General features: G+C 39.8%; 1 protein-coding gene across 2 annotated transcripts in view; it reads right to left on the reverse strand.

The window, feature by feature from the left end:
* The window catches only part of LOC149224286 (Phosphatidylinositol 3- and 4-kinase family protein), a 328,841-nt gene that overhangs the window by 83,182 nt on the left and 226,572 nt on the right, over positions 1 to 19,087 (reverse strand). For both annotated transcript variants that reach the window (XM_089386063.1, XM_089386064.1), the window contains exons 20-22: positions 18,848 to 18,892; positions 18,208 to 18,380; positions 17,902 to 18,097 (exon numbers count right to left, since the gene is read on the reverse strand). In XM_089386063.1, coding sequence (XP_089242189.1) covers positions 17,902 to 18,097; positions 18,208 to 18,380; positions 18,848 to 18,892 — 414 coding nt within the window. The remainder of the gene's footprint in view (positions 1 to 17,901; positions 18,098 to 18,207; positions 18,381 to 18,847; positions 18,893 to 19,087) is intronic.

Here is a 19,087-nt window from a genome sequence, read left to right on the forward strand (position 1 = left end):
AGCTCAATGTAAAGTGCAAGGTTGAGGAAAGGAGAAAGACACCATAAAGTGGCACTAGCCTCAAGAGGAGTAGTATGATACTCCAATGTCCCAGGTCCAAGAAAGGTGCAAGGAGCAGGGAGGGAGATAGATCCAGATCAACGAGATTGAGGACAAATCCAAGGCTTGAACAAGTGGATAACTACAAGTTTATTGTTGTATATGTAATTCCTCAATTGAGCCATTATCCCAGGACAAGAGCCCAAGTAGGTTTTGAGCCATTATTAAAGATGAATTACTTTGATTGGGAAGAAATGTATTCGTGTCATTGAGATTCAGATCCTTATATTTGCTTCAGCTGAATATTTTGTTAGTAATCTAGTTATGTGTTGATTCAGTAAGTTTTCTGCAAGGAATTAAATACCTGGTGTTAGGTTCAAGGAAATCTTACATGGTATTAGAGTTGGAACTCTAAAGAAAACCAATCTTGGAATTGTAAGTACTAGGTTCATATTGGATCATCAGGGCCAGGCCATGATCATATGAGCAGAATTCTTTTTAGGGGCCAAAGAAAAAAAAACATAAGGCCAATTTTTTTTAGAAAGTCATAATTTTAAAAAAATAGTAGCTCATACAACGACCCCAGTTTGCGGGTACTACAGCTAGTCTATAGAGAAATGTGTTGCAAACAGGGTGCCACATTGGCATGATCAAGTAACTACAAGATTTAGTCGGCAACAAGGAGTCACTAGGCACGGGATCTACCACGACAGGTTGTTAGTAGAAGTCTAGGAAGGGCTCAAATGATTGAGTTGGCAGTACACAGCAAGAGGTACGAAGGGCAATACTGTTAGTTTTTGTAGGATTGGATGTTCTAACCACGAAAATTGGTGGAGGGGCTAGAATACATGAGATCTCCAGAACCTAAAAATCGTTTCTGGAAATTCTGCCTAGAAGTGTCTCAATTAGATTATTAACCGTTTTTTAAAATATTCCGAAGTCTAAACTTAGGGAATATGGTTAATTAATCAGTATTAATTGAGAGAAGGCGAGAATGATCTAGAAACTCACACTGATCGATCCAGAGATGATCCTAGCCATCGATTATGTTTTAATCTTGGTCGTTGGTGCTCCAACAATGGATTATAAGACGAGGTCGATGTGGTGATGGAGAATACAATTGAGCAGTTTGATTTCTTGGTAGATCAATTTCCATAGTAGCAGCAGTCAGATGTCGGAGAGAGCTAGGGATCGAAGCAGTGAGTGAGGGGCAGGGGCAGCGACACGGAGGAAGTTTTCCAGATCTGGAGAGGCAACAGTAAGAGGGCCGAGTTATCTTAGTAACGCAGCGCAGAGCTCTGCACAGTAGCTTTAGAGAGGGCAATTTGATTTGTCGAAGAGAAAATTGTTCTCATATCCAGAGGTCGAGCAGAGGTTCCAAAGGGCCGGAGAGACAAATTTCTCAGCAGCAGAAGGCAGAACGACTTCATCAAAAACCAGTCAGAGGGTAGACGTCTTAGTGACAGCACAGTCCAGCGCAGAGGGTGAAGCAAAATCTTCAGGAGGCCGAGTTTTCTGTACGCAAGTTGTGGCAAGATTGCTTTTGGAGGAAGGGTGAATTCCCTTCAATAATTTTGCCCAGATTTTCTTGTTGTGGATTGCCAATTTAAGGCATTGGGATTGTATTCAGATTTTCACTGTTGCACCAGTTTTTTCAAGTTTTATTTTTCCGGGGACATTTATCAAAAAATAATTGTCTCATATTTTATGTGTGTGTTATAGCATTTCTCAGTTTCCAATGCATTATTTTTCCGCACTATTTTATTTCTGAAGGTTGCAGTGTATTTATTTCGATATTTGTCATAGTAAATAAATTGTTAAATTAATTAACAATTAGGAGAAATAACACCAGTTGCTGCAATAGGATTCCATATTGGAATTTTCACATGGTATCAAAGCGCAATTTGTCAGTCGGAGAGCTCAGAAGCAAAAGAAGGAATTTCGTTGTTCAGTAAGAGCAGCAAACCGAAATTTCTAGGGGCAGCGCAGTGTTTGACTAGGCAGTACGAGTTGCTTTAGAAAACTTGATTTTTCAAAGCAGAAAAAACTCGATTTTCTAGATCAAGTAATTCCAAAGGCAGAGGGAGAAGCTCAGATTTTCCATTGGGCAGATCTCTAGCTGGATGCAGAGGGTTTTGCAACAGTTAGCTAGAGCAAAGCCAGTGTCGTGTGGAAAAGAGAGAAGCACACACAGTTGAGGGAAAATTTTCCTTAGGGAACTTCAAGTCTTAGAAGTTCGATTTTTCCTTGAAAATTGGAAGTAGTTGTGAGCAAATCTTCTCACTCCATAAAGATGTGTGAATAGCAGAGCACTAGCCAAGCAAAAGGAAAGAGGGAGTTTTCAACAGTTCGTTGAGATGGCAACTGTAGGGCTTCTTGATCAGTATAGGTTGGATAGAGCTTCCAACTATGTCATCTAGAAGTCTAGGATGTCCTTCCTTCTAGATGAATATGGCCTGAAAGCCTACATTGATAATGTAGTGTTCGTTCCCTAGGATGCAGATTAGCAAAAAGAATACAAAAAAGAGATGGCACGAGCAAAGCGATTGATCTTCAATGGAGTCTGGGATCATATTGTCTCACATATAGTTGGCAAAGATACTTCCAAACAGATGTGGGATGCTCTGTCCACGTAGTACGAGGGAACTTTCGAGTAGCGGAAGATGTTTCTTGAGGAGAAGTTGAGATGCATCCGGATGCAGAAAGCGAAGGCATAAATCCATTCCTAACCAAGAATTAGGAGGTCTGAGACCAGCTGTCAGTTGTTGGGGCAGCGCGTCAACCCATGGAGCTAGTGTGATTGGCACTCAACAGTGTCTTAGAGGAGTGGCAGGTCTTTGTCCAAAGCATATTGGGCAGAGATAGGCTACCAGAATGGGACAGGATGTGGGCCAATTTGTAGTAGGAGGAGTTGAGACAAGCTCTGTTAAAGAGCTCCGTTAGTGGCAGCGGCAGCAGCAGTAGCGGATTGAAGGTGGTGAAGGAGGAGAAGAATGTGGGCCTCACATTGACCAACTTTCAGTTGTTGGGGCAATGCCTCAACCCACGAAGCTAGTGCGATTGGCACTCAACAGTGTCTTAGAGGAATGGCAAGTCCTTGTCCAAAGCATATTGGGCAGAGATAGGCTAACAAAATGGGACAAGATGTGGTTGATATGCAACAAGAGGAGTTGAGACGAGCTTTGTTAAAGAGCTCCATCAGTGGTGGCACTAGCAGCAGCAGCGGATTGAAGGTGGTGAAGGAGGAGGAGAATGTGGCCCTCACATCTAAGGGTCCCAGTCAGGGACAGAGAGAGTAGAGAAAGAAAAAGGACCTATCAAAGGTCAAATGCTTCAGATGTGGTGAGCTTGGTCATTACAGTACCCAGTGTCCTCTTAGGAAGAAGGACGAGGAGGAGAAGCAGGACCAGTAGGTAGCTTCTGCAAAGATCGATAGGTTGCTCTCCAGGTTGGAGGAAGACTTCGCGATGTCCACAGATATACCTCCATGAGTGAGGTGGGGAGATTTGGTACTGTAGTCCTAGAGAACTATAGAGTTTGGGCAGGGTCCTGGAGGATTCCACCTCTTGGATCATTACATTGCTACAGAGGCCCACAGTATTCAATAGCAAGATGGATCAGTGGTAGTTGACGGAGTTGGTTCCAGAGTGACAGTAGCAGACTAATTGCAGTCAGATACTGAGGAGTGCAGTGCAGAGAGGCACAATGTAGACTTAGCAGCAACACAAATTCTTCAGAAACAGTGCAAAGGCTAGTAGAAGTCAGGACTCGGGATACGGATGCATCATACTGAACACGGTTGATTCAATATCTTGCATGATTTACAGTTGCAGATGTTGCAGTTGCGGCAGCAATAGATGAGAGGGAGTTGCAGTGCAGATGCAATGTTGGCGGCAATATGGCAGTGTCAGCAGCAGCACAGATGCAGCGTATATCAAAGTTGCGTAGTGGTTGGTGGCCAATATGGCTAGACATCAGCAGTGCGACAGGAGATGATGCAGAGACAGGGTGTTGTGGCAGGGTGTGCGGCACTACAACACATTCCTCGCTAAGAGGGAGGGTTAGTTTTTGTAGCATCGAATGTATTCTAGCCACGAAATTTGGTGAAGGGGCTAGAATACATGCGATCTACAAAATCCAGAAAGCATTTCTGGAAATTCCACCTAGAAGTCTCTCAATTAGATTATTAACCATTTGTTTTAATATTTCCCAAGTCTAAACTTAGGGAATATGGTTAATTAATCAATGTTAATTGACATAAGGAAAGAATGATTTAGAAACTCTCACGGATTGATCCAGAGATGATTCTAGACATCGATTATGTTTTAATCTTGGTCGTTGCTGCCCCAACAATGGATTATAAGACGATGTCGATGTGGTGATGGAGAATACGCTTGAGCAGTTCAATTTCTTGGCAAATCGATTTCCATAGTAGCAGCAATCAGTGATCAGAGAGAACGACAGATCGAAGCAGTGAATGAGGGACAGGTACAATGATCCGAAGGAAGTTTTCCAGATACGGAGAAGCAGTAGCAAGAGGGCCGAGTTATCCCAATGAGGCAGCCCAGAGCTCTACACGGCAGCTTCAGAGAGGGCAGTTTGATTTGATGGAGAGGAAATCATTCTCATATCCAAAGGCCGAGCAAAGGTTCTAGAGGGTCGAAGAGACAAATTTGTTGGGATATTTCGACACATAGGAAATAGTTAAGTATAACTTGGTCTAGTGTAGAGTTAGGTAAAGTGTGTTTCTTTACCATGTACTTTTGTAACTTACAATCCGACAGTCACAATATGTTCTAGACATTAAGTGATCTAACAGTTCATTCTCTCCTCGGTATTACCGACATTTGATCCGTGGCTTAACACCCGATTGGTCCATGATCTCTATTTAAAGAGCATGGAGGGTCATTTGTAGGGTGACCGTTCAAGAGAGAAGCTTATGTAAATTTTTTTTCTTTTATTAATAAACTGCCTGAAGTGGCCATGTTGGCTCAGGCCGTGCACTGTTTCCCTCTTTGAGGGTTTTAACCATGTCAAGAATATTGGTGTATTGATCTATGATCTGTTTGTGAGCGATGTCCTTTGGTGTTTCTATCTGAGGAACTTACGTTGTAAATTCCTACAAAATTTCTCGGCAACAAAAGGCAGAACGACATCATCAGAAACCAGTCAGAGGTTAGACATCATAGTGACTGTGAAGTCCAGTGCAGAGGGTGACGCAGAAGCTTCAGGTGGCCGAGTTTTCTATAGGCAAATTGTGTCGGGATTTCCTGTGGAGGAAGTGTAAATTCCCTTCAATAATTTTGCCCAAATTTTCTTGCTATGGATTGCCAGTTTCAGGCATCCAGATTGTACTTAGATTTTCACTGTTGCATAACAATAAAAACCCTCAGTGCTTCACTGGTTTTCCCAAGTTGGGTTTTTCTTGGGACAGTTGTCCAAAAATAATTGTCTCATATTTTATGGGTGTGCGCTAGCATTTCTCAGTTTCTAGCGCATTATTTTTCCGCAGTATTTTATTTGTGAAGGTTGTAGTGCGTTTATTTCGATATTTGTCTTAGCAGATAAATTGTTAAATTAATTAACAATTAGGAAAAATAACACCAATTGCTACAATAGGATTCCATATTGGAATTTTCACAAGTACCAACTTGCCAGCAAGATTGGCAGAGGTCAGCCCTCAAAGGGAGACAGAGGTTGTACCGATCGGAGATTGGCAGCAAAGTCTGTGTGTCTCAAAAGACCGAGACAAACCCATAGCAGTGCTAGAAGGACTTAGCACAAGATTGATGTTAGTGATAGAGATTGAGCAAAATGCTCTAAAAATTGAGTTGATATCAGGGACTCAGTTTTCTAATTTGGAAGATGGGTAAGGAGCCTATTCGAAATCGGTTAGAACGGGTTCGTGCGAGCTAGCTACAATTGATGCATGCTCAGGAGTAGCCTCCTAGGAGCATGTTTTTGAGATTAAGGTCTTGAGATCAAATTCCAAGGCAGGTAGCACAGAAGTCTTCCAATTCAAAAGGAATAGTTACAGTAGTCGATGATGTGGTGAGATTGGAGTCAGATCTAGGTGGAGGATGTTCTTCCACAAGTACTTCCCTCGCTAAGAGGGAGTGTTGACTTTGTAGTTCAGGCAAGTACTTTTGCACATGCCTTGTGTCTAGGGTCCTTAGAACACTTGCTCTAATATGAGCAAGTTGCTAATGTAACTTAGCCTAAGTCTAACTTAGGAAAAAGCACATATTAATATGTTGGCTTACTGAGCTAATAGAAACATAGGAAACATAACAAAATTTACTTTAATAAGTTTTAATCTTGGTTGTTGATATCAAGTTATGTGATATCTAATCTCAACCGCCAATCATTTTGAGATTAGGGTTATATTTAGGGTTTTAGCACAATGCAAAGTTATAAAAGCAAGGTTGAATAGAGGAGAAAGACACGCCCTGTTATTTTTTGTAGCATCAGAGGTGTTCTAGTCTCGAAACTTTGTGGAGAGGCTAAAACACATGAGATCTACAAAACCCAAAAATCGTCTCTGGAAATTCCACCTAGAGAGGCTCAATTAGATTATTAGCCAATTTTTAAATATTTCCTAAGTCTAAACTGAGGGAATATGGTTAATTAATCATTATTAATTGAGATACGGAGAGAAATCTCTAGAAACACACGGATCGACAGCGAATTAATATGGGCCCTTGATTAAATTTTAATCTTGGTCGTTGGAGCCCCAATAGAGGATTATAAGAAGAAGTCGATGGGCACTTGGAGAATACACTTGAAAACTTGAGAAGTTCGATTTCCAAAGAGCAGCAACAGTTGCAGCAGAGACGGTGAGGGGCAAGGGCAATGACGCTTGAGGAAGTTTTCCAGATCTAGCGAGTGCATTTGTAGAGAGGGTGAAGTTTCTCCAGGAGCCTACGCAGTCCTAGCGCAGAAGCCTTAGAGGGCAATTCGACTTACTAAAGAGGGCATATGTTTTCAGTTCTAGAGGCCAGACAGAAGTTCTAGAGTGCACGAGAGACATTTTCCCAACCACCAACGGGCAAAACAGCTTGATTAGCAGACGATTCAGGCAGCAGTACCAACAGGCAGCTTCAGGTTGACAGAGGGCGTGCACAAACCTAGTTGGACGGATTGCTTTTCAAAGACAGTCCAGTGTCGGAATTGCCCCGAGTGAGGGAATTTCCCTCTAGACATTTTTGCCAATATTTCCTTTGCATGATATAGCCAGATTTCGACATCCAAATTATTGTACTCAAAATTTCACCACTGCATAATAATAAAACCCTCAGTGGTTGCACCGGTTTTCCCAAGTTGGGTTTTCCCGGGAACTTTTGTCCAAAAATAACTATGTTATTTTTATGTGTGTGTACTGGATTTTTTCAATTTCCAGCGCTATTTTCTTCCACAGTTTATTTGTGAAAATCACAGTGTGAATTATTTGATATTTGTCGTAGAAGACATCAAATAAATTGTTAACTAAATTAACAATTAGAAAAAGAATTTCGAGTTGTTGTGATAGATGATATTTTCGCATGGTATCAGAGCGTGAGTGATCAGCCGAGAAACCCAGAAGTAGAGAAGGGAATTTCGTTGTTCAAGAGGAGTAGTAGTCTGAAATTCTCCAACATTGCGCAGTACCCAAACAGGCAGATCGAATTGTTGGGCAAGGGTTCGATTATCAATTGCATGTTTGCACAAAAATCGATTTGCCCATAATAGTGAATCCAGCAGTCAAAGGGAGCAACAGCAGCTCAGATTTTCACTAAGAAAATTCCTTGGTTGGACGTAGAGGGTTTTGCAACAGTTTACAGTAGCGGAACCAACGTTGGGTGGAAGAGAAAAGCACACACAACAGAGGGAAATTTCTCTCAGATGGTTTCTAGTTTAGAAATCCAAATTTCCAATTGTAGTCAGCAATAGCTGCAAGCATATTTTCTCACTCCAGAAGGGAGTGCAAATTGCAGAGCGGGTAGCCAAGCAGGAGAAGAGGAGATTCCTGTTTATTTTCCCATTTTTTGAGTTTCGTAGATTTTGCAGCTTTGCAGAGATGGTCATACGAGAGTGCCAGAGGAGGTTGTGCGAATTAGTCAAAACACAGATCTAGACAACAGATCGACTTCCAGTTACCAGAGACAGTTGCTGAAGGAAGTGCGAGTTGCCTAGTGCAAGTTGCAAAGCGAAGTTGGGTCCTAGACAGGGACCAAGCTCAAAAGGATATTGTGAGGCACCAAATCTAGGACGAGTCTGAAACTCCAGTGTGTCAGATGGGCAAGGTCCAATGCAGTTGCAACAAGGAGATCAATCAGATCAATTCCAATTCGTTGCAGCGAGACCATCACCTTTGTTACAGGAGCCCATAGTATCATAGTAGCAGGTTTACTGTCAGCACACGCAATCTGTCAATAGACAGTTGCAAATCTAGTTGTAGTCAGTACCCGAGAGATAGTTGCAGAGCTAGATGTAGTGACACAGGTAGTGTGAATTGCAGTTGCAATTCCAACTGGAAAATTCCCAACGCAAAGCTACGCAATCCAGGTTCCAATACAAGAGGACAGTGGGAGCAAAGAGATCTCCCATAGGGAGATTGAGACTTAGAGGGAGTGTAGTTTCAGAGGGAGCAGCCTTATGGAAGCTAGTACTTAAGATTTGGGGAGATCAGATTCATTATTGCAGTAGCTGTAGCAACAGTGTGAAAGCATCAGCAGAGCAATAGCAGCAGCAGCATGAGTAGATCTTATTTTGCTATGTTTGCAACTATACCTCCAAGAGAGAGGTGGGGCGATATGGAATTATAGTGCCAGAGTTGCAAAGATAGGGCAAGGTCCATTGAGGAGTCCACCTCATTGATCATAACCTCGCTACGAGGGCCCACAGTATTCAGTAGCAGGATGGATCAGTGTTAGTGATGCAGTCAAATTCCCAAAAAACAATTGCAGCCTAGTTGCAGTCGGGTGTTGAGGAGAGCAGTGTAGAGTTGGTAGCAGTGCGAAGTGGCACAATGCAGAGTCAGCAGTAGCGTAGATTATTCAATGACATTGCAATAGCTAGTAGCAGTCAGAACCCAGAAGACATGCAGCAGACGCAATTGATTCAGTATTTTGGATGCTTCTCAGTTGCAGTAGTTAGAGTTGTAGTAGTTGTAGTTGCAATAGCGACAAATGAGGAATTGTAGTGCAAATGCAAAGTTGGTAGCAATATGGCAGTGTCAGCAGCAGCACAGATGCAGCATCGAAGTTGAATAGTGGTTGGTGGGCAACAACAGCCAAACATCAACAGCGTGATAGAGGGTGATACAAAGACATAGGGTGTTGTAGCAACAATGTTGCAACACCAGAACACCTTCCTCGGTAAGAGGGAGGGTTAGTTTTTGTAGCATCAGAGATGTTCTAGTCTCAAAACATTGTGGAGAGGCTAAAACACATGAGATCTCTAAAACCCAGAAATCGTTTCTAGAAATTCCACCTAGAGATTGCTCAATTAGATTATTAGCCGAATTTTAAATATTTCCCAAGTCTAAACTTGGGGAATATGGTTAATCAATTACTATTAATTGAGATAAGGTGAGAATTCTCTAGAAACTCACACAAATCGATAGGGAATTAATCTAGGCCCTTGATTAAGTTTTAATCTTGGTCGTCAAAGTTCCAACAGAGGATTATAAGAAGTCGATGGGCACCTGGATAATACACTTAAACACTTGAGAAGTCTGATTTCCTTAGCCATCTCCAAAGAGCAGCAGCAGTTGTCGGAAAGCTAGAGATCGAAGTAGAGATATTGAGGGGCAAGCACAGTGAGGCTAGAGGAAGTATTCTTGATCCAGCGAGTGCATTTGCATAGAGGAAGAAATTTCTCCAGGAGGTGCATTCCTAGCACAGAAGCCTCAGAGAGCAATTCGATTTGTTGAAGAGGGTAGACGTTTTCAGTTCCAGAGGCCAAACAAAAATTCCAGAGTGCAGGAGAGACATTTTCCCAGTCAGTAGCACGCAAGACAGATTGATTAGCTGACGATTCGAGCAGTAGTAGCAACAGGCAGCTTCAGGTTGACATAGGGCCTGCACAGACCCAATTGGACAACTTGCCTTTTAGAGGCAGTTCAATGTCGAAATTGCCCGGAGTGCGGGTAATTTCCCTCTAGACATTTTTGTTGAGAAATCAATGCTAGTAGAGTTAGGGTTAGATTTCTCTTTCTTGATAATTACTTGTGAATTACGTTGGCTTCTTTTACTTCCTTGTTATATTATCTTTCATCAAGCAATTACCAAATTATGTGTGTATGAAGATCACAAAAAACACAAGACATAAGATGTAGGCACTCTACCAAGGCAAAACCCCTATCTAGGGGAAAACCCAATCGAAATCTCCTCCTTCAAAAGTTTTCCTAAGACTCTTCAACCTAGACACAAACCTCCTCCAACCACCAAGTCAGCCTCCTCTTCCAGCGACTTCGACCTAGAAATTCAACCTTGAAGCAGCAACTCTTTGACCCAGCAAATGGCAGCTGAACTTTGACCCAACTTCAACTTGACAAGAAAGACTTCGATCTCCTTGAGGAATCCACATGAGAGAGAGATAGATAGCCCAAAATTTAGATCTTGCTTTTTTCTCCCTTCTTCTCCAACTTTGGACTCCTTTTAGCCTCTTTTCCTACTTCGCACTTTTCCAACTCTTTCTTCTGGATATTGAACTTGTGTGAGGGAGAATGAATGCTCCAAATGAATTTGAATTGCTCCAATATATAGCGTTCTGGTGAGGTCGAATTACCCAGTTTGAGGCTAACTTGAAATCCTTGAGGCCGACTTGGTGTGGAGGTGTCAAATACCTAATTTGACTCAATAATAAATCTTTTTACATGATTAAAATCAAAGGCCCAAGAAGGGTCTCATAAGATGTACAATGAATCTAATGACTCAATATAAATCCTAGGAGTCCACAATGGGGACTTTAACTAATAAAAGCTGACTCAAGCATGAAACCCATGCTTTAATAAGTCATTATAATAATAATTAAAAAAAAAATCATTCTTTTGACAAGTACATTGCATAATAACTCAAATACATTTATGAAGACCGAACCTAGTTACATTCTTCAACACTCCCTCTTAACTAGGGAGGTATTCATAACAACATATACAAGTACAAGGAAGATCTCAAAACATATGAACTATGAAGATTTTAGGCACCGCAATGCCATGGACTGGATTCCTGACCAGGGAAATTTATCGAAGTGGGACTAAGATGAACTAAAGCTTTCAGCCTCTCTATGTACCATCAGGGTTACTTTTAACCATCAACCCAGGGATCTAGGTGTATATCTGTGGTCAGAGCTCCATGACCAATGCCACCCTCCCTACTTCGGGATCTAGACATCAACACATAATGTCGGCCAGATGTCCTCCCAGGTAATGTGTCTCACACACAAAGCCTCAACAAATCTCTTCCAAACTTTTATCATCGTCAACAAGATCAACAATATCAACTAAACCAAGCATGCTTCTAAGATATTCGAATTTCTTATTAGGAAGAGACTTTGTTAGTATATTAGCTATTTGATCGTCTGTCGGGACATATTGTAGTTTCATGATCCCATCCTGCACCAAGTTCCTAATGTAGTGGAACTTATTGTTGATATGCTTCATCCTAGCATGAAACACAGGATCTTCATACATCTTGATGCAACTTTGATTATCACAGTTTATCACAGTAGGATCCAGAGGCTTCTCAAACAAATCTGTCAGAAGCTTCCTCAACCATACAACCTCCTTTCCTACTTCACATGCAGCCACATACTCTACTTCAGCACTACTCAAAGCAATGGGATCTTGCTTTCTACTAATCCATGAGATCATGGCAGATCCCAAACTAAAGCATCCACCTATAGTGCTTCTTCCACCGGTCTCACTGCCACCCCAATCAAAATCTGTGAAGCAAATCAGCTTGACTTCCTTGCTATCATACCTTAGGCAGTCATGTATAGTGCCACGAAGATATCTCAATATATGCTTAGCAGCTATCCAGTGATCATGACGAGGCTCCAACTGAAATTGACTAAGAATATTCACAGCAAAACATATATCCAGTCTAGTATTTACCAAATACATCAGAGAACCCACCAACTTAAGATAGGAGGTAGGATCTACGAGACTTGAGTCAGAGCTCCTCAAATTCTTGAGATTGGTGATCACAGTAGTAGTCATGGGCTTGGAATCCATCAAATTTCTGCAACAACTTGATGATATACTTGTCTTACCCCAGATATATCTCCCCAAGCTTCTGCCATACTTCCAAAGCTAGGTAATAGTGCATCAGTCCCAGATCCTTCATCTCAAATTCAGATGCCAACATCTTCTTGCAATCTTGTATGTAGAGACTTGGATCAGCAGTACTCTTCACAAATCGAATTCTTGGAAGGTATGCATCCATTCTTGCATACCATGCCCTAGGAGCTTGCTTCAGACGATATAGGGCCTTCTTGAGTCTACAGACATGAGTGTCTTTACTATTACTTCAAAGCCTTCGAGTTGTTCATGTATATTTCCTCATCGATGGTTCTATTCAGAAATGTTGTATTTACATCCATTTGATGGATATTCCATTCCATTGTAGCAGCCAATGAAACCAAAGATCTAATGGTAGTATACCTTGCGATGGGTACAAAAGTTTCTTCATAATCTATGCCTTCCTTTTGAGAGAAACCCCTTGCAAAAAATCTAAATTTGTATTTGTCTGTACTTTCAGCAGCAGCGTGCTTAATCTTATAGATCCATTTGGAGGTGACAACCAATTTGTCACTAGGTCTACGAACGATTTCCCAAACTCCATTCTTCATGATGGATTGATATTCTTTCTGCATTGCCTTCTTCCATACTTCTTGATGAGCAGCTTCTAAAAATGTAGGTGGTTCAGCGTCAATCAGTTTTGTCATATATGCAGCATAACCAGAATATCTTTTCAATCTTTGACTTTCTCTAAAGGTTCCTTTCATAGCTCCATGTCCTTCAGCATCTTCAAGAGTGTCTTTTAACCAATTTGGCCTCTTCCTTGTGTTTGGTATGATCACAGGTTGAATAGGCTCACTTGGTCCTTCTTCTTCTTGAATTGTAGATGGATTGTCGTGTTGTACTTCTTCTTATTCGAATATTGGTATATCTTCGTCATCAGAATCAATAGGAATGTCCTTGGATCTTTTGTAGGCACGATTTTCATCAAATATTACGTCCCTGCTTACTCCAATATGTCTTCCTTCCCTTGATGTAGATTCTATATGCCTTTAAGGAGAGACTATAGCCAACGAAGATCCCTTTGATGCTTGTAGAATTAAACTTCTTTGATTTGTCCTTTGGAACATGGATATAGGCAAGACTCCCAAAGATTCGGAGATGGTCTACACTTGGCTTCTTCCCTGTGAATGCTTCCTCAGTTGTTATATTCTCAAGAATTCTATGAGGACTTCTATTTTGAATATATATTGTTGTCATATGCTACTTCTCCCCATAGGAATTTTGGTAAGTCTTGATCAAGGAGCATTGTTCATATACCTTCTTCAATTGTCCTATTCTTTCTTTCAGCCACTCCATTTTGTTCAGGATAGTAGGGAACAATGAGCTCCCTCTTAATTCTTGCTTCTTTACAATATGCAATCAATTCTTTAGAAGTGTATTCTCCACCATTATCGGATCTCAAAGTCTTTATTTTCCTTTCAGTTAGGGTTTATACTTCACATCTAAACTCCTACTTCATATTTTTTCTTGAGAAGGTAGAGCCATGTCTTTCTAGAGTGATCATCAATGAATGTTACATAGTAAAGATTACCTCCAAGTGATTTGTCAAACATAGGCCCACACACATCATAATGAATGAGGTCTAATATTTCTTTAGACCTTGTTTCACTATTTCTAAATGGTTTTCTTGTATGTTTACCCAAAGAACATCCCTTGCAAACTACTTCATGATCTTCTTTGATATTGGGGATGCCATGTGGCATGAACTAGTTGATTAATAGTGGGAATGACCTTGAGTGTAAATGACCATATCTTCTATGCAATAGCTCAATAGGATTGATTTCCAAAGAACTAGAGCTTGAGGAGATGGTGTTACGACTTGATATAAGCTTCCTTCACGAACTCCAATAACCCTATCTTTATCAATACTTGAATCTTTCCCCAAACCAAAACCTTTCCATCAACAAAAGCATCTCTGTCCCCTTTATCTTGTAAGCAAGAAATTGAAAGAAAATTATTTTTCAAGCCTAGAACATATAGTATATCGTTGAGATGTAGCTTAGCTCCATTCTTCAGCTTCAAAGATGTTGATCCCGGGCCTCTAACAGCATAGCTTTTGTTGTTTCCCAATTCCACAACATGAGAAGATGGTTCCTTTGATAGAGTGTGAAGTCGTTTACTCTCCCTTATCATATGCCTTAATGCTCCACTGTCAATAATCCATGCATTATCATCATTAAGTGAACCTGTAAGTGCAGCCAAGAACCCTTGACTTTTGACCTTGTTGAATAAGTAGTAGAAGATCTTTTTGATCCAGCTTCATGCAGTATTGAATCCCATTCTCATATAACTTATCATAGAGGGAGTACCCATTTCCTTCAAGCCAACAGAGTGATCTTCAATCTTCCTTGACCTTAGCTCTGATACCATGTTGAGAAATCAATGCTAGTAGAGTTAGGGTTAGATTTCTCTTTCTTGATAATTACTTGTGAATTATGTTGCCTTCTTTTACTTCTTTGTTATATTATCTTTCATCAAGCAATTACCAAATTATGTGTGTATGAAGATCACAAAAAACACAAAACACAAGATGTAGGCACTCTGTCGAGGAAAAACCCCTATCTAGGGGAAAACCTAGTCAAAATCTCTTCCTTCAATAGTTTTCTTGGGACTCTTCAACCTAGACACAGACCTCCTCCAACCACCAAGTCAGTCTCCTCTTCCAGCGACTTCGACCTTGAAGCAGCAACACTTTGACCCAGCGAATGGCAGCAGCAGCAACTTCAACTTGACAATAAAGACTTCGATCTCCTAGAGGAATCCACACGAGAGAGAGAGAGAGAGATAGCCCAAAATTTCGATCTTGCCTTTTCCTCCCTTATTCTCCAACCTCGCACAACTTTTAGCCTTGTTTCCTACTTCGCATTTGTCTAGCTCTTCCTTTTGGATATTGAACTTGTGTGAGAGAGAGTGAATGCTCCAAATGAATTTGAACTGCTCCAATATATAGGCTTCTCATGAGGTTGAATTACCCAGTTTGAGGCCGACTTGGTGTGGAGGTGTCAAATACCTAATTTGACTCAATAATAAATCTTTTTACAAGATTCAAAAGCCCAAGAAGGCTCTCATAAAATACACAATGACTCTAATGACTCAATATAAATCCTAGGAGTCCACAATGGGGACTTTGACTAATAAAAGATGACCCAAGCATGAAACCCATGCCTTAATATGTCATTGTAATAATAATAAAAAAATTATTTTTCATTCTTTTGACAAGTACATTGCATTAATGACTCACCAATTTTTGCCAGTATTTCCTCTACAAGATAGCCAGATTTGGATATACAGATTATTGTACTAAGAATTTCTCACTGCTGCATAATAATAAAACCCTCAGTTGTTGCATTACTTTTCCCAAGTTGGGTTTCTCCGGGGACTTCTGTCCAAAACTGATTGTAATATTTTTATGTGTGTGTGCTAGATTTTCTCAATTTCTAGCGCTATTTTCTTCCACAATTTATTTGTGAAAATCACAAGGTGAATTATTTGATAATTGTCATAGCAAACAGCAAAAAAATTGTTAAATAAATTAACAATAAGAAAAATAATTTCCAGTTGTTGTGATAGATGAAATTTTCACACACCATACAACGACACTAGCCTCAAGAGGAGGAGTGTCATACTCTAGTGTGTCGGGTCTAAGGAAGGTACAAGAAGAAGCAAGGGGGACAGATCCAAATCAAGTGGATAACTCCAGTTTTATTGTTGTATATGTAATTCCTCAATTGAGCAATTATCCCAAGATGGGAGCCCAAGTAGGTTTTGAGTCATTGTTAATGATGAACAGATTTGATTGGGCAAAAATGTGTGTCATTGTGATTGAGATCATTATATTTGCTTCTACTGAATATTTTGTTAGGAATCTAGTTGTGTGTTTATATAGTAAGCTTCCTACTAGGAAGTAAATATCAGGTGTTGGGTTCAAGGTAATCTAACATTCAGGAGAGACCTACGGTATCACAGTTGCAGAACTCCATAAATCCCTACATTCTAGGTTGATGCCTATGGATATGCACAAAGTTATAGCAATGTCATGACCCACATAAAAAAGACAAGAAAAATGCGAGCAATGAAAACCTCTCCCACAATTATACATGCTATACACTATTGTATTAGGTATTTATAAAGGTACGAAATTTGTGAAGAGTGATCATCTTTGACCAAGTCTTCCTACGACTACAAATAACATTACAATGTGCTTAATCAACTTTTAAAAAGTCACCAATGACAGATTTACGATGACGTAGGTCAAATAGAAAACACAAAAAATGGGTAATATACAAGTATAATACATATATGGACTAAATCTTGTAGGAACTAGGAATTAAGTATTATTGAAAACCTAACATTGTGAGAACAAAAGACTTGCAACACCCATAATCACTGAAATCGAAGATCCACAATACACTTACATGGATGACACTAATGCCTACAAAATTACATCATGGCAAATCCCTACAACACAATCTAGTGGAAAGCTAAAACAATAGGCCAACATCCAAAAAATGGATGACAAAGAAGTCAAAGATAAAATCTCCAACTTAAAAACCATCAAATCTATGCAACTTAAAATTTGTAATTTCTAGTAGAACCTAAAATTTGTGCAACACTCTCATACAATGCCCAAGCAATCACAATAACTTTGTTCAAAAGAGCTAGGAATTGATATTCAATGAAGATACAAACAAGAGCTACAGCTTCCTTTAATGCTTCATGTAGTTCATTTGATACACGGTTCAAAAAGGACAAATCTTTGTGAGAAAACAACAAATGCACCCAGCGAACTAACCTTAAACTAGCTCGTAGAACTATGATCACTCGATCTTTTCTGGCAATCTATGTCACTAGTAACATTATCCTATACAAGCATTCTGCGGGTGACAAACCTTAGTGAAATTTAACCCTTGCACCTAGCTAACAAGCCTCAAGTTAGTTGAGGCACTAACATTGTTTTATCATTTATGGCAATCTATGTCACAAGTAGCATTTATCTTATCCGATCTTTATTTGCATGGAGAACCCATCAGATGGAAGCGTTACATCTTACATATAATATTGGGATGCAATATGCATCATAGTGACAAACCGCATTTGAATGTTCAATATTCATTATAAGGTATCCATCAGAAGTTGAAATTTGGCAAAACTACAAGACCAAGTTTCATGAAGGCTGAAATAAGTGTGCAAAAACATATGAGGTATACCTCAAAAATATTTCCTACCTATTGATTTATGCCTGATTGATGGAAAAGATTATTGTGCTTAATGCTTTGAATCAAAATTTGGCTTACTAATATATTCAGGGTCTGAAGTAGACAACTTTCTAAGGACAATTAGAGAATAAGTTTAAACTCTGATAACGATGCAACACTTGATTCAATATTCATAAACACCAGCAAAGTTCTTCCTTGATGTGCCCAACCAGTACAAAAACAAAAGTGATTACTAAATGTTTACATTTCCTTGCAGATACAGCATCAGAGACAAAGAGGCTTCAACTGACTATGAAATGTTAATCAACAAAGAAAATAAATGTACAAATATCAAAATAAGCTTTGAAGGCTCTGGAAGACCTTGAAAATGCATGCTTGAGGCTTTATATCTTTTGGATCACCATCCTTGTCCACAACGTTAAATGTGATCATAATTGGAACTTTTGCAGCAGATTGCAATGGTATCCCACTGTCCAACTGAATGCTCCGGACCAATTTGTGCGGATCTGTTGGCAGATAAATATCATCTCCTTCCAGTGTGATTTTCTCCAGTTCCCTACACAAAAGAAAACACCACATAGTCTCTCAAGATGTATATTACTTTGGTGAAATCCACATCTCTTTAAATGTATTAATTCATCCAAAATCCATAAAATATAAAATAACCTCCGAATGCCAGCTCGCCTCTCTTCCTTCGGCAAATCATAAAGTGTTCCAGAAATAGAAGTAACTTTGTCAAAAAAGCGGAATTCTCGAACAAACACATCATATGCTTCAGGAGTGAAACCATCTATGATACGCTGCTTGATAATTGGCAAAAGCTCATTGAATGAATTATCCTACAATATTAACATGTGCCAGTGAAAATTAGAATACCATGGTAGCAGACCATACACAGAAACGTAAATAGCATAATGGTAGACTCAAGTAGCCATACAGTGTCTGGCTCTACATGACACTTGGTTATATGTTTAGTTTGACAGCTTCTCAGTTGTGCATCAATATCTATCTAAAAATGCATATTTAAAAATCTGCAATTAAGTTGATCTCAATGGATAAAATTTGAGACACAATTCACTGTTTGGAAAACGAAACTTCTTCAATCTATGAAGGCCAATAGACAGCATAGCTACTGATTTTTAGAATCTCAAAAGGCCAAAAAAGTTATTGAAGCCCAAGTATCAATGGACAACTAAATAAGCACTGCAGTCAGAAGTTTCATTCAATAGCACATTACCTTGTATGGACTACACATGATTAGCTCTGTTAAATTACAAATCTATTTAAATTAAAGAATGCAACGTACCTTAGTTGTACCAGCATCCTTTCCTACTTCAGTAGAGCACTCCCCCTGCCATTTGGAAAGAGTCGGTCATTGAAACTACAATATCTCATCTCTAACACTAAAAACTGTGTTACTCTGTATAGCATTAATGTGAGGATGGCCTAACTAGCATAGATCCATCTTAACTATGGATCTACCAAGAGCCAAGAGAGATCCACTCTCTCCAGGTGCAAAGCTCTTTTTGATTGCAAAATTTGAGGA

This window comes from Pinus tabuliformis, chromosome Q (assembly GCF_031772625.1).
Source record: "Pinus tabuliformis cultivar Carrire ecotype Pingquan chromosome Q, CPIR1, whole genome shotgun sequence".
Classification (NCBI taxonomy): domain Eukaryota; kingdom Viridiplantae; phylum Streptophyta; class Pinopsida; order Pinales; family Pinaceae; genus Pinus; species Pinus tabuliformis.